General features: G+C 48.2%; 1 protein-coding gene across 11 annotated transcripts in view; it reads left to right on the top strand.

The window, feature by feature from the left end:
* Positions 1 to 10,256, top strand: part of Arhgap12 (Rho GTPase activating protein 12) — a 94,217-nt gene extending 83,961 nt beyond the window's left edge. For 7 of the 11 annotated variants that reach the window (XM_055629241.1, XM_055629239.1, XM_055629233.1 and 4 more), the window contains 7 exons: positions 1,611 to 1,716; positions 2,959 to 3,075; positions 4,798 to 4,896; positions 6,315 to 6,392; positions 6,670 to 6,804; positions 7,034 to 7,136; positions 7,913 to 10,256. In XM_055629241.1, the coding sequence (XP_055485216.1) occupies positions 1,611 to 1,716; positions 2,959 to 3,075; positions 4,798 to 4,896; positions 6,315 to 6,392; positions 6,670 to 6,804; positions 7,034 to 7,136; positions 7,913 to 8,087 (813 nt within the window). In that variant the 3' untranslated portion in view covers positions 8,088 to 10,256. The remainder of the gene's footprint in view (positions 1 to 1,610; positions 1,717 to 2,958; positions 3,076 to 4,797; positions 4,897 to 6,314; positions 6,393 to 6,669; positions 6,805 to 7,033; positions 7,137 to 7,912) is intronic. The other 4 variants (XM_055629243.1, XM_055629242.1, XM_055629240.1 and 1 more) reach the window with 1 other exon arrangement.
* Positions 10,257 to 13,749: the final 3,493 nt, after the last annotated feature.

Here is a 13,749-nt window from a genome sequence, read left to right as displayed (position 1 = left end):
TAATATTGTATAATAGTTTTACTTTTCTCCCTCTGTCTCTGAAACCGTGATCAATTTTATTTTCATTCGGAAATGCGAGTAATCTTCTAAACTGGTTTCCTAATGTAACATCGTGATCTGTCTGTCCATCTGTGGGTTTGTTTGCTTCTTTGGATGTGTGGGTCAGCCTTGGCCTTGCGCTTGCCAGGTGAGCACTCTTTGTTGAGCTCGTCGCTAAGATGTGATTGGTTTTGGTAGCTGGTAGTTCATTCTTAGAACCGCCTGTGACCTTCATTGAAGTCCAGCAACTTGGGCCTGTCAGCGTCTGTTCAGGCTGTTCCCTGGCCGTACAGGCTTCGTCGGTAGTCACAGTCTGAGCAGCGTGCATTTTCCGAGTCCATGAGTGCGTGTGCACTGGGCAGCTCGCAGTACTGTGCCACAGCTTCTTGCAGGTTATAGTCAGAGGCAGAGTAGCCAGCCCCGGGAGTCTGCGCGCGCAGTAGGTCGGAAGGGAGTGCCGTGCTGAGGAAGGGTGGTAACCTGCAGAGCATGAAGACGGGCTAGCCTGGGGAAGGCGTGCTGCATGTGTGTGTTCTGTAGTTGAGGTCTCCAGAAGCAGGGAATGAGGCTAGTGAAGAAAGAGGAGCAAGTTGTTTTCCGTGAGATGTGACGGCACCTACTGTTTCCATAGTGTCAAACAAGGAAGAGCCGAGGCAGCCTCTTCCTGACAGCCCAGCACCCGGAGTAAGGCGGGGGACTGCAGCAAGTGAGCACCTGCCGAGGAGAGAGCTGGCTTAAACAACCACAGGTGTTTCTGAGAGACTGAGTCTAAAGTCTCACTAAGATTCCAAGTAGCTTTCTGGTTGAATTTGAGAACCTTATTCTAAAATTCGTTTAGAGATAAAAGGAGCTAAAAACACCCAAGACTTTCTTCACCGACTGTGTCACACACTAGGACTTTATGAACCTGTGTGAAGCAGGACACTTCATATCTGTGGGGCACACACGTCTGTGCACACTTGACGCCGGGTGCAGAGCTGGAAGAAAGCACTTTCCAGTAAACGGTGCTGGGTGTCCAAGAGGCTTTCCTTAGACCAGAAACAGGGTCAGTTCGGTGGCGCAGGCCTCAGGGAGAAGGGCCACGGTCCTGAGCGTTGGGAGTTAACTCAGTCCACCTTTCATCCTGTGCAAGGTGCCTTGGCGAGGCGGTGGACTTGTGGGCACTTTGCAGCACCTGACCCCAGTGTCACCCTGGTGCTTTCGCCGTGCGACAGTGTGCTCTTAAACTGTGTCACAGCTAACATGGCTTCAGGTCCAGGAGAAGAAGTCTGACCCTCTGCCGCTCTATCCTTACCTCCCGACTTCCTGCCACCCACACACACTGTCAGATGAGGCAGTGATCCCTAACCCCGTGAGCTAGCGCCTGTATTTCTCTTTTAGCCGTGAAGGCTCGTGTCGTTAAGGGTGGAAACATACTTTAAAGAGTGCCAAATTCCTAGACCATACTACTGTATACACTGTTCCCTAAAATCCCCGTACCAGTCGTTCTGAGGGCGTTCATTGTGCGAGTTCTGTTGGGCAGCTGCAGCTCCGCTAGCTGCAGCTAGTAACGTGTTTGCGAACCTCACCAGCAGGCTGCAGAGGCCGACGAAGCAGCTGAAGAGGATGCGCCCGAGTTCACTGGCCTAGAGAAGCAGGACAAAGAGAAGGACCAGAAGGAGCTTAAGAAGCTACGCTGTGAGTCTCTCCTCATTGCTGACGCTGAGAACTCTCAGTGTCTCCTGGGCTTAATGCCTGTGTGAAGGAGCACTCTCCAGAATTAGAAAAGTAACAAGGCCAATCAAGTACTGTCTTTTCAGCTCACTGCCCTCTTTAACCACTGCATGCACCCTTATGACGTAATAGCAAGGTGCGACACTCCAGGAGAAAGTACGGTGTGCTTCTCTGAGGCCTCTGGGAAGCGGAACTGTGCTGAGTTAAAGTATAGCTTCATATAGAATCCTAGACTTTTGGAAGTCCAGAGTGCAGGGATCATCATCCCTCAGCCCCACCGCTGCCCAGGCGCCAGGCGGCTCACCGTCCCGTTCTCATGCACAGCCCTGAGTGGGTACCTCCCCAGCACACAGCCGGGGAGCTGAGCCGCCAGTCTCAAAGCTGGCCCTGGGGAAGGACATCGTTGGTGCTGGCCATTAGCTGTGACTCCACACCTTTCCCCTTAACCAAGCCACGTGCTTAGCTAGTTGAGTGGCTAGAGTCAGCTTTTTTTTCCAGCAGTATAATGAAGATCTTACACACACCACCACCACCGCCACCACCAATTGTTGCCACAGAGTGTTGTGACTTGAGGTGGGGTTCTGTGTGGTCCAGGCTGTCTTCAAGCTCCCCCTGAAGCCCGGGCTTTGAGCTCTTGATCGCCCTGCCTCTGATTATCACGTGGTAGGCTTACAGATGCACACCACCAAGGCTGGCCGAAACTCTCAGTTCTTGACTGCTGTATTCTGTGCTCATAATGCTCCCAAACACAGTTATTTTTAACAAGTGTAGTTGAGAGTTCCCTGTTACGGTAGGTAGCTCATAAGTCAGGATGGAAGGGAACATGAACAGCTTCTGCATGCTCCGTTTTTATGGCAGTGCACAGAATCTCGATAGTGTCGACGCAGACTCTCAGACCCTTCTGCCGTTCACCGGGAAGGAAGTTTGAGTTGTGTTCTGTGGTCGTTTTACCTCCCGACACTGATGGCAAGTAAAATCGCTTGTTGAGATCTTGACTTGTTCCAGGAGAAGTGCAGGCACAGTACACTTTTAGTTACGGAAATAAACATTTTGCTTAAATTTAGAGTAGCCATTGTTGCTGTCTGTTTTTTTTTTTTGTTTTGTTTTGTTTTGTTTTTTGAGCATAGGGTTGATGTTTTGAGTCATCTGTGGAAAATCTTTTATTAGAAAAGTTTCCTGAAATACCTAATATCTGTTTGTATTAAGCAATGAAAGGATCCAGCATGGATTCTTCGGAGCAGAAGAAAACTAAGAAAAACTTAAAGAAGTTTCTTACCCGACGCCCTACTTTGCAAGCTGTTCGTGAGAAAGGTTATATCAAAGGTACGTAGAAGCGGCCTTGACGATAATGAGCGTCTGCCGAATCAGAAAAAAAGGTGTTTGAAATTAAAACTGAACGTTTCAGCATTTTCATTTTTTTTATTCAGTTAAGTTTAGCTACGAGATGAAAAGTGTTTGAGTAATTGGCACGTGTGAGAAGTGCACATATAAAGTGTAGCTGACACCCAGAGCCGGGCATAATCCCGAGACATCTGAAGTCCGTGTCAGAGGACAGATGAGGTGCCAGGTCAGGGCAGTGAGGCTCGGTTCTGCATCGCAAGGTCGTGACAGACAACCACTAAGAGCATGAGAGAAAGCAAGGACAGACAGCTCTGTCCCTCCTGGTTTGCCTTTAGCGCTACTTTAGGGTAATTTTACAATTAGTAAAAAAATGTTGTGTCTTAATTCATTTACGATCACCATCCTGCACCAACAGATGGAAAAGTGCTCCTTAAAAGCACGTGTCTTCGTATACCTATACCTGCTTATACTTGTGTTTGACTCTGAAGATTAAAATTTTTAATATGTGACCCAAGCCAGCGGGATTTATTCAGAACTCACGGTGAGGGGAATACACAATGTGCGTATGAGAATGAGATCTGTAGCAAATCATCACTAGACTACTTGCAAACCATCTTCTCAGTTGAAAAAGAAAGCTGGATCCTATGAAGGACGTATATAAGCCTTCTGGACTGTGGAAGGATTGGCTGGTTCACGTTAGCAGCTATACACAGGTGCACAGCCTGTATCTCTGTGCTTGGGAGGCCAAGGCGGAAAGACCAGAAGTTCATGCTTACCCTTGGCTGTGGAACCCAGCGTGGGTTAATTGAAACTCTGTCTCAAAAACAAACGAGGAAACAAAATCTGAAAGATGAGGCTGAGTCAGTGGTTGGGAATGTCCTGCCCCTGCAGCAGCCATGCCAAGCAGCTTACAGCCTCCTGTGACTCTGGAGATGTAAAAATAACCAAAGCCCCAACAAAACAAGGTAGCAATTCTAGGGGTTATGGCTCAGCATTTCTGGTAGGTTTGCTGTTTAGGGCCTTCAAAGCAGCAACAGGAGATCATAGACACAACTGTTAATTTGTTCATCAGGCCTTTCCACTAAGAAATCCCGAGCTGTTGCTTGTGGACTTTTCATTGCTTCAGACATTTCTTTGTTCTGAGTACTTAGCACCTACAGACTGTCTAGCTTAGCAGGTTGATGGACACTTTGAGCATATTTTATGGAATTGGGTGTGTGCACAGGAAGGATACGTGGCTGTTCTGATGGTTTTGAAATTACTGGGGTGTTTCTAAGTGCTGCCCGTGAGTGTGGGAGCCGTGAGCAGTGGCTGATGGAAGAGCCACAAGGCTCTGGTCCTCGGGATGCGCTGCACTGAGGCACACGGCTGGTGTGAAGATGATGCGTGTGCGGAGCCCTCTGCGGTATTCAGTAGAATGTGACTGAGGTCTGTTAGCTTAGTCACAGATGGTCAGGCTTTTCTGAAGTGATTTTGCCCGAGACCAGAACGAAGAAAGGGAGCCATATTCAGGGAGGGTCGCTCTGCAGGAGGAATAAAAAGTACAACGCTTTCCTGCGAGAGGAAATTGTGCCTGGAGTCTCTTCAGGAAGACTGAGGTTGAAGGGGGCACACTGGGGAATGGTGTTGCCATCCCTGTTGTTCTCTGAAGGACTTTGTCCCTTCCTGAACTGTGATTCATTTTAAAACATACATCTTTTTCAGATCAGGTATTTGGATGCAATCTTGCTAATCTGTGTCAGAGAGAGAATGGGACAGTGCCAAAATTTGTGAAATTATGCATTGAGCACGTCGAAGAACACGGTAAGAAAATGTTCCCAGTTGTGTTTTCACATTGGTGGAAACCGCATTGTTTCAGCATAGAATTCTTAGGTCTGGGCCAGCAAAATGGCTCAGCTCTGGCTACGAGGCCTGAGGACCTGAGCAAGAACTATTCTCTAGTTCTCTGACTCTGACTCCCACATGAGCACGGCAGCACCTTCGCACACACACAGTAAACAAGTGGAGTAGAAGCCCTGTGGGGCTTTGTGAGTTTGAGTGAGGGAACCAAAAGTTGCTGTGGCCCTGAAATGTGTAAAAGGAGGCGAAGCATTCTGTTTGCAGAAATGCTGCATACTTTCACCCGTTTCAAATTAAGGCCTTCAGGCGGCAGTCAGTGCTTGCTGTGTCACTGCTATCTGCCCAAGTGTTTTGGAGTAGCCAGTGCTTCAGTGTGAACAGCGCTGAGTGTGAAGCCCAGCTCAGGGCTGGCGTTCCCTCAGCAAGAGAATGCTGTGTTGTGATAGGAAGGGAGCTCAGCTATAAAGTAGCTGAATAGGTCCCATAGGTCATTTCCCGAGAGTGAGCCAACTGGTTGGAATTTCTATTTATTTTTCACGCTTAGTTCTACTAGCTTCTCATGACTGATGGTGCACTGAATACAGCGCAGCGTGCGTGCATCCGTGTGTCAGGGGCACTCAGCACGCTTAGCACCTGTGTCCGTGTGTAACTTCTGACAGTTTCAGCTGTTTTGCTCATTGTCAGCTGTGCCAGTCAAGGCTCTGGCAAATGATCAGTAGCACACCAGAAATGTGCTTTGTTCAGTATGTGCAGCTTTGGTGTTTAACAACTATTGCTTAGGTTTAATTACGTGAATTTCAAATGATGCTGGCCCCTACCTGAAAGGATAAGTGTATCCTGTGATGCATTCTCTACAGGATCACTAGGCTCTGGCATCTCCCAGAAGCATTAGTGTGACAGGAGTGTGCAGGGAGAGCCAGCTTCTTTCGTGTTGCATTCACATTGTAAGACCCTGTGCAAAAGGTGGCTGGGCTGACCGAAGCTTCACTTTTAAACTGCCCAGGTGTCACCAGCTTTCTCTCAGTTGGTGGGATTCTGAGTTTCCTGATTCTGTCTTTCATGAGCTAAGCCACAGTGTGCATGATAAATGGCTGCTTGGTAAACAGAATTCACAGTAATTGCCACCTCATTACCCCGCCAAGAGTCTAAGAGGCCGTTTAGAGGAAGAGAATATTTGTGCATGTGATTTTCAGTTAATGCCAAGAACATGAGTTCCGAAGCTGCGTGCTGTCTCTGCTCGGGCAGCTGAAGCAAAGGATTGCTTGAGCCCAGGATTTTGAGGCCAGCCTGGGCAGCATGATGAAATCCCCAAATGGAGACATTTGTGTATCTTAGAAGCAGCAAATGAGTTTATCTCAAACATTGACTGTCTTTCCTCGTAGGCTTAGATGTGGATGGTATCTACAGGGTGAGCGGTAACCTCGCCGTCATCCAGAAGCTGAGGTTTGCGGTCAATCATGGTAAGAACGCACTCCCGACTTTTACATCCAAAAGCATCACCCTAACTTAAAAAAAAAAAGGTTTATGCCTGCATGTGTGCCTGCTCTCCAGAAGAGGGCTCTGGATCTCACTGTAAATGGTTGTGAGCCACCATGTGGTTGCTGGGAATTGAACTCAGGTCCTCTGGAAGAGCAGCCAGTGCTCTTGACCTCTGAGCCACCTCTCCAGCCCATTGCCCATAACTTTAAGATTGGTTCAAAGCAATTTTTGAAATTGTCTGTTTCTGTTCTTTTTCAGATGAGAAACTGGACTTGAATGACAGTAAGTGGGAAGACATTCATGTCATCACTGGAGCACTCAAGATGTTTTTTCGAGAATTGCCAGAACCTCTTTTTACGTTTAATCATTTCAATGATTTTGTTAATGCAATTAGTAAGTATGCTGTTCTACCTAGTTTTTTCTTGATACTGAAAAATTGCTTTACAAATTAAGCTATGGCATTGTTGAGTCTTTTTTAAACAGGTTTTTCAACATATTGTGTAAGAATTTTAAATTCGACCACCAGGTGTCACTGTGTGTCGCCAAACACCAGCTTTCAAACTGTCATTGCCTTTCATTCTGTAAGAATCTGCTGCAAACTGTCTGCTGGTCTCTGTTTTAGAGCAAGAGCCGAGGCAGCGTGTCCCTGCTGTGAAGGACCTAATCAGACAGTTGCCAAAGCCAAATCAAGATACAATGCAGATTCTGTTCAGACACCTCAGAAGGTAAGAAGCTGCACGGTAGGGGGCGTGGGGTAGCACCCACAGGGCTGGGGTCACGCAGACCTTATCCTGTTCCCAGTGCATCGCTTGCTGTCTCTGGAAGTCCCAAAGAGAAAGTCAGCTTAGAGTGTGTGTTTCTTCTAGTAGAATGCTCTGCTGAGAAGACTTTGTTCAAGTGTATATTGTGGGTAAAGTGTTCGTGTAATGCTTGTCAGACAAGGCCGCAGCTCGCCGGCACGAAGACGGGTGGCCTAGGTGAAGCCACCCTCGTGGCTCCGCATGTCTCCTGCACTGCTGCTCAGTAAAGGATGTTGTCCCTGGCACACAGACAGTGCCGGGATAGTAGAGCAGCCTGTCAGACATGCGCTGGCCAAGCTGAGGTCCCCCTTCAGTCCCTAGGACCCAGGGTAGAAAGAGGTAAGAGATAACTGGCGCTCTCGGCTTGTTCTCCAACTTCTCACGTGCACTGTGGCATGTGTGTGCGCACGCACACACACACCCCAAATAAAAACTAAAGTACCACAGAGACAAGTTTAATGCCATTTAATTGAAGCCGCCACGCGGAGGATAGGTGACTGTCACCTGGTTGGCCGACCTGTGAAGGGCTGCCCCTGCGGCTGTTAATTAGAAACCAGCCTCATGCAGCCGCTGGCCTGGAGTCTCCCTGGTTAACCCTGATGTGTCACCCGGCACGCTGAGGGCCCTTCTCGGTGCTGGCCACCCACTTCATGATGCAGCTCGAAGTTTTCCTGTTTCCAGTAAGTCTGCTTTCTCCCCAGGGTCATAGAACATGGAGAGAAGAACCGAATGACCTACCAGAGTATAGCCATCGTCTTTGGCCCCACCCTGCTGAAGCCAGAGCGAGAGACGGGTAACATAGCCGTTCACACGGTGTACCAGAACCAGATCGTGGAGCTGATTCTCCTGGAGCTGAGCACTGTCTTTGGACGCTGATGCCCACAAAAGACAGCCTATGGACCAGACAGTGATGCCAAGACTTCAAGTCCTGTGCCTGGTGTGTTTCCTTGTGGACCAAGCAGTGGCTTTGACTTTGCACTTTGTGAGGGTCAGAGGAGAAGAGGAGAGTGAAGGTGCCAGCTGGCCCTCATCTGCTGCTTTGCTCAAGCAGACAGCAAGCTGTGACTGTGTGATTTTGGATTCATATTATCCTGGATGCTTGTATTTCATACTCTGAGTATCATAAAAATCAAAACTCAAAATCCCCCCCAGTCAGACACACTGGATAACTCGGTAAGGAACACTATGTGGGTCCCCTGTGTCATAGTCCTTGCTGCCCCCAACCTAGATACTGTGGAGCCCTCCTCATGGCCTGTAAGCTCTTCACGTGGTACAATGGTAGTCACTGTCAGTTTTTTTAAAATGCTCTTGGGTGTTTGGAACAAATGAAGTTGATCCATTTGAGCCCTGTGCCCTGCTTTCTTGAGGGTTTTCCGTGAGTGGCAGTCTTAAGTGCTGGAGCTCATCACCCAGGCAGAGTCCCTTGGGGATGGTTTGCTGTCTGACTTTTCTGTCTCATAGCACCCTTGCTGGACACCGTAGTTGCTTATTGGGGCAGCAACTGACAGTACTTAAAACACTGTGATATACTGAGTTCTGTTTAGACTAAGTCAAATCAGGGTATTTGGTACCTGTTGGCTGTACCGAAGTGTAGCTAACAATCCTTATTCTATTTAGTGCCATATTGAGTTCTTGGCATGACCCTGTGGAAACATTGCTGTAAATATGGGGTGAGGAGTTAATATAATTAGTGTCTGTATATAGCTGCTGTCTAGGCTCAGAGTACATCTAACCTCATGTCTCTCAAGGCATTGTTAGCCGCTTCCATGAGCATTAGGCCTCCTCCAGAAACAGGCCATTACTGGAAAGTTAAACTGTGCACCTTTAGTTTGAACTACATCACTTCAGTGAGAACGGTACTGGGAAACACTGAACGGCCTTGCCAGCCAGTCAGCACTACAGGAGGCGCCCTGTCCGTTATTTAATTCCCTCAGAGGAAGGTAGGAAACTCACTCCAGAATTCTCACCCCACTGTGGAAACCTGTGTAAATTAGAGGGTGTTGGCTAGAAAACGACCCTGCAGAATTCGAGTATTTTCTTTTTACATTACTAATGAAGATTGATTTGTATAATAAAGCAGAGTTTGGAAGGTTTTGTTACAGGGAGGCATGGTCTGTTGAAGATTTTTAAATGTATTTTTCTAGATTAACTGCTGTATATGAAATGTCTAATCTAATAAAGAAAACTATAAGATGCTTAGAGATTTTTTTTCCCATTGGAAATGTGCATTTTGGTTCTTAATTTTGTTGTTTTGTTTTGTTTTTATTTACTGGCATAATTTTATACCTCATTTTAGAAAATCAACCAAATCCATATTTCCTGTGGCAGATTGACTTTTTCACTTCCTGTGTTTTCTCGTCTTTCTGTACCAACATCTTAACACCACACACCACTTCATCATCAGTGTTTGAAAGGAAATGATTTATGACCATGTTTCTTCTTTTTTCCTAGGATTGCATTTATAATTTTCAGATTGCCTTCCTGGGGAACAATTTGTGTGTGTGTGTGTGTGTGTGTGTGTGTGTGTGTGTGTGTGTGTGTGATCTGTCTAGATCCTTTCTCCTAGGTCTTGTGGTGAAGATACTGTTGTGCTGTTGTAATCTTCTTAATAGGCTACGCTGCTTGACAGCGACACAGATCTTTGGGTAGGGAGACGGTCCCAATCAGAACATGTAGACCTAAGATGCCATTAGTAACCAGTATGCTTTAGGGCTCTTGTGTCTTGACTGTGTACCAGGAAGTCATTAGACTCAAGTCTGTGGCCTGTGGTGTTTCCTCTCGGTGGTCATGAACATGTCAAAGGGTTAAAAGTGTCCCGTGATTCTTGTTTCACAGTACACGCGTGTGTGCGACGTCTTTAATGTTGTATTGCTGTACCACTAATAATTGTAATAGTGTGTGTGTACAATGAGGTCAACGTCTTGTGTTCTCATCCGTTGTGAATTAAAAATGATCAGTTGTTTTTGTAATAACAAAACCAGTAATATTTTCCTGTCTTGACAACTTGTTTTTTTAGCAGAAAATATATTAAACGCTAGAAACAAATATTATTAGTGGAATTTCATTCATTAATGGGCTTTCTTCAAAACATCATAAAAGAGATAATTGAAAGGGATCGTGTATTCAAATCTGTCAAAATTCTAGTTAGAAAAATGCTGACTTATGTTTTGTGTCAGTGTCACATTTTATCTTTTGCTCTGAGGAATATGAAATAGCTCTGAAAAGGCAGTGTGTTTTCAATAGAGACGAATCCATTTCTTGCCTTTTGTGAATATTACAGATGATGAATTCAGCCAGACTTGAAACTTCATGGCATACAGCATAGAGCCATACAGACACACGCACATGTGTGTGCAGAGCTGTTGCCTGCGGAAGTTAACACTCACCGGAAACAGTGGCCGCTGGCTGCACCTGTGACTGCTTAGTGTCACACTTAACTCTTTGGAAGCTGCAGCATCGGACAGTCAGTCTGTAGCAGCAGAAAAAGTTACTCGGTCCTTGTGCCAAGAGTATTTTTCCAGCTAGTGAGAGAAACTCCCAGGTCCAGTCCATAGGGAGTGTGTCAGTGGCACTTTGCCGATGGCCCTGTAAGCGCAGGGGCGCAGAACACAGCCGCCTTCGCTGCTGCAGTGATGTTCCAGGGCTGCCCGTGACAGGGTGGCCTGCAGCTCCCAAGTCCACCTCAAGCCTGAAGCTGCAGCCCGCAGCCGGTCTGGTGGGCCTCGCTCGGGAAGCGTCTTGTGACCACAGGGGTCATGTAATGTGCCTGCTGCTCAGTGTGTGTCCCGGCAGGGCAGGGTTGGAAACAGCGCAGTTGTGTGGACATTTTCTAGAACAGCTACTACAGTCACTTCAGTATGTCCAGAAAGCCAGCAGCCTCGTGACAGTGGTGTTTGGAATGTCTTGGAAAGTCGGGCCACACCGAGCCAGGCTGAGTGTTGGGAAAAGGGAGGCACAGGATGCCGGGTGAGATGCTCTCTGCTCTGGCGGGTGAGGAGACGCCCTCCATGCACTTCTGTAGACCCAGGGTGGCCGCAGCTGAGTGCACACTCACGAGAGAGCCTTCTGCAGGTCTGCGCTTGAAGGAAGCCTTTTGTTTTCGTGGGGCCGTGTGAGCAGAAGCCCCTGGTAGAACTCGTACGCAGCTCCTGCAGGACCCAGTGGTGATGGGGCACGCCACTGCAGTACACACTTAGCAAAGCCTGCTTTCTCTCCCCCCCCCCCCCCGGGACTTCCTGCCAGCGTGCTGGCATGTTTAAGCCGGAGCTCGGCTGCTGTGGCTCAGGCCCATGCCACCGTCCTGAGCCACACCCCGGGGAGCTGTGTGGGTGCTCAGGCCGTAGCGGCCCATCCAGGCCGAGTCGAGGCTCCATGACTGGAGATGATGCCACATCCACGGCCTCTGACCTCTCCTAGAGGCTCGGGCCCTTGGAAAGCCAGTCTCTAAGTGAAGGATGAAAGGCCGGGCCTCATAGCCCCGGGTTTCCTCTGTAACAAGCCTGGGGGGCCTGCGGATGCCAAAAGTGCAAGCGCACCCCTCAGCTTCGGTTCCTTACCCGCAATAAAAAGTATTGAGTTTATTCATGAATTCTGGGCTGTTTGATCAAAATTGTTTATTAACATTTTGTGTGGTAGATTTCAATCATGTTTCTTAACCCTCTCAGATTCTTCCCACCATTCTACATACCCAACTTGATGTTCATTCTCTCAAAAAAAGAACAAAACAAAAACCAGAACAACCAATAAGACCAAACTCCCCCCCCACACACACACACACAAAACAAACAGAAATCACATGAGTTCACTTTGTGTTGGCCCCTGGCTGCGCGTGCACCGCCCTGAGCTGTGGGACACGCTGGCTTTTCCCTGTACCGGTGGGTGTCACTGCAGATGGCCTCTGGGTCAGGGTGGGCCTGTGTCGCTGAGGGGTGTGGTGAGGCTGTCACACGAGTTAGTCCTTGGATCATTCTGCTGAGCCTGGGAGACGTGGCTTTGAAGTCATCCCCTGCCTCCGGCACTCCAGCTCCTCTTCTGTCCGATTCACTTTCCCACAGACCCTGAGGGCCTTGCTGGAGTCATCCCACTGGAGGCCTTCCAGGAGCAGCTTCGCCGACGAGCTTGTGCACTCGCTGCACTGTGGGTCAGAGCAGCGTGACATTAGCCAGTGTTAATGATTAACCGTTAATTGAACGTGATCAATCCGGGTTAATCTGTCCTGCGTTCAAGCAGGCCGCCTTGGGGATGCCTGAAGCCTCGGGCAGGAGCAAACTATCTCTGCCTGTATTTACGCCTCTCCCCTTTCGGATGCATTTGTTTCTCCTGATGTGGGTCTGGATTTGTGGATTCAGTTAACCACTGACCCAAAAAAGCAGCGTATCAGAGATTTGCTTTGTAAGTAATCAAGATGCGTAGGCGTGGCGCGGTGACACAGTGAGCACCGTCGGGTTAAGGGCCTCGGGCCCCTGGATAGCAGTGTCTGCCAGGGAAGAGAGTCTTAGACCTGATCCCCGGAGGCCCTGAGGGATGGAAGCACAGGTTTCTCCATTTCCCTGAAACCCTGCCAGACACCCCAGCACGACTCTGTCTGTTGATGGTTTGTTTTTATGACTCAGCGTTTCCTGTGCATCGCTGCACTTGTACTGTGGGGCCGTCGTTAGGTAAATGAGGTTAACTTGAAAGCAGACGCTGGTACCCTGCAGTGGCCCGGGCTAACGACCAGCTGACACACGGTTGTGCACACTGTGTTCGCCCGATGAAAGGATGGTTTGTGTCTGGGGCGGGATAGAGATTGCATCTTTCTACTCGGTAGTGAACGAAGTTGGGAATGCTTTTGTTTTTCATTTGATATTTTTGAAACTACCACTGTACAGTTTGTCGGAAGCAGCCATAGTCACAGGAAGAAATAGCAGGAAAGGAGAGATTACTGTAAGGTGCATTCAAGTATGAGCTAAATACCATTCATGTGTGTGTGTGTGTGTGTGTGTGAGAGAGAGAGAGAGAGAGAGAGAGAGAGTTGTCTCATTTTGTGGACTTATTGTCAGGTGAAGATAATTTTATGTAACACTGAAATTCTATTCTTTTACAGATGCTTATTAGGTAGATAGTGTGGGACAGGCCCTGGATTGTGCCATCTCTTCATCCTGGCTGCATGGAAAATAGACTAACTCTGTCTCTGTCTTTCTCTCTGTCTCTTCCTCTCTCCCCCCCCCCCCACCCCAACAAGCAGCTTGAGGGTTCTGTTGGTGTCTGTTGACATTCCTGGACAGGCCGTGCGTGTTCATCTCTGTAGTGTGCCTGGGCTTTCACTTCCGTGTCACGGGCTGTCCAAACACTGTGGGTGCCAACCCATGTGGACATTCTTTGTGGTAACACAGTTAGAGCTTGTTCTTCTAAGTGTGTAACTCGTAGCTGGACAGTCACAGTGTGTAATCAGCTGCCCCGCCTTCACCCGACTGACGGCTGTGCCCACTGAACAGTGACCTCTGCTCCGCCTCGAGGCCTGCCTCATACATTTCTGTTTCCTGTCTCTAGTTGTAAC

Source organism: Psammomys obesus, unplaced genomic scaffold (genome assembly GCF_907164565.1).
Source record: "Psammomys obesus unplaced genomic scaffold, mPsaObe1.curated_primary_1811, whole genome shotgun sequence".
NCBI lineage: Eukaryota > Metazoa > Chordata > Mammalia > Rodentia > Muridae > Psammomys > Psammomys obesus.
This window is presented reverse-complemented; position numbering and strand designations above follow the sequence as displayed.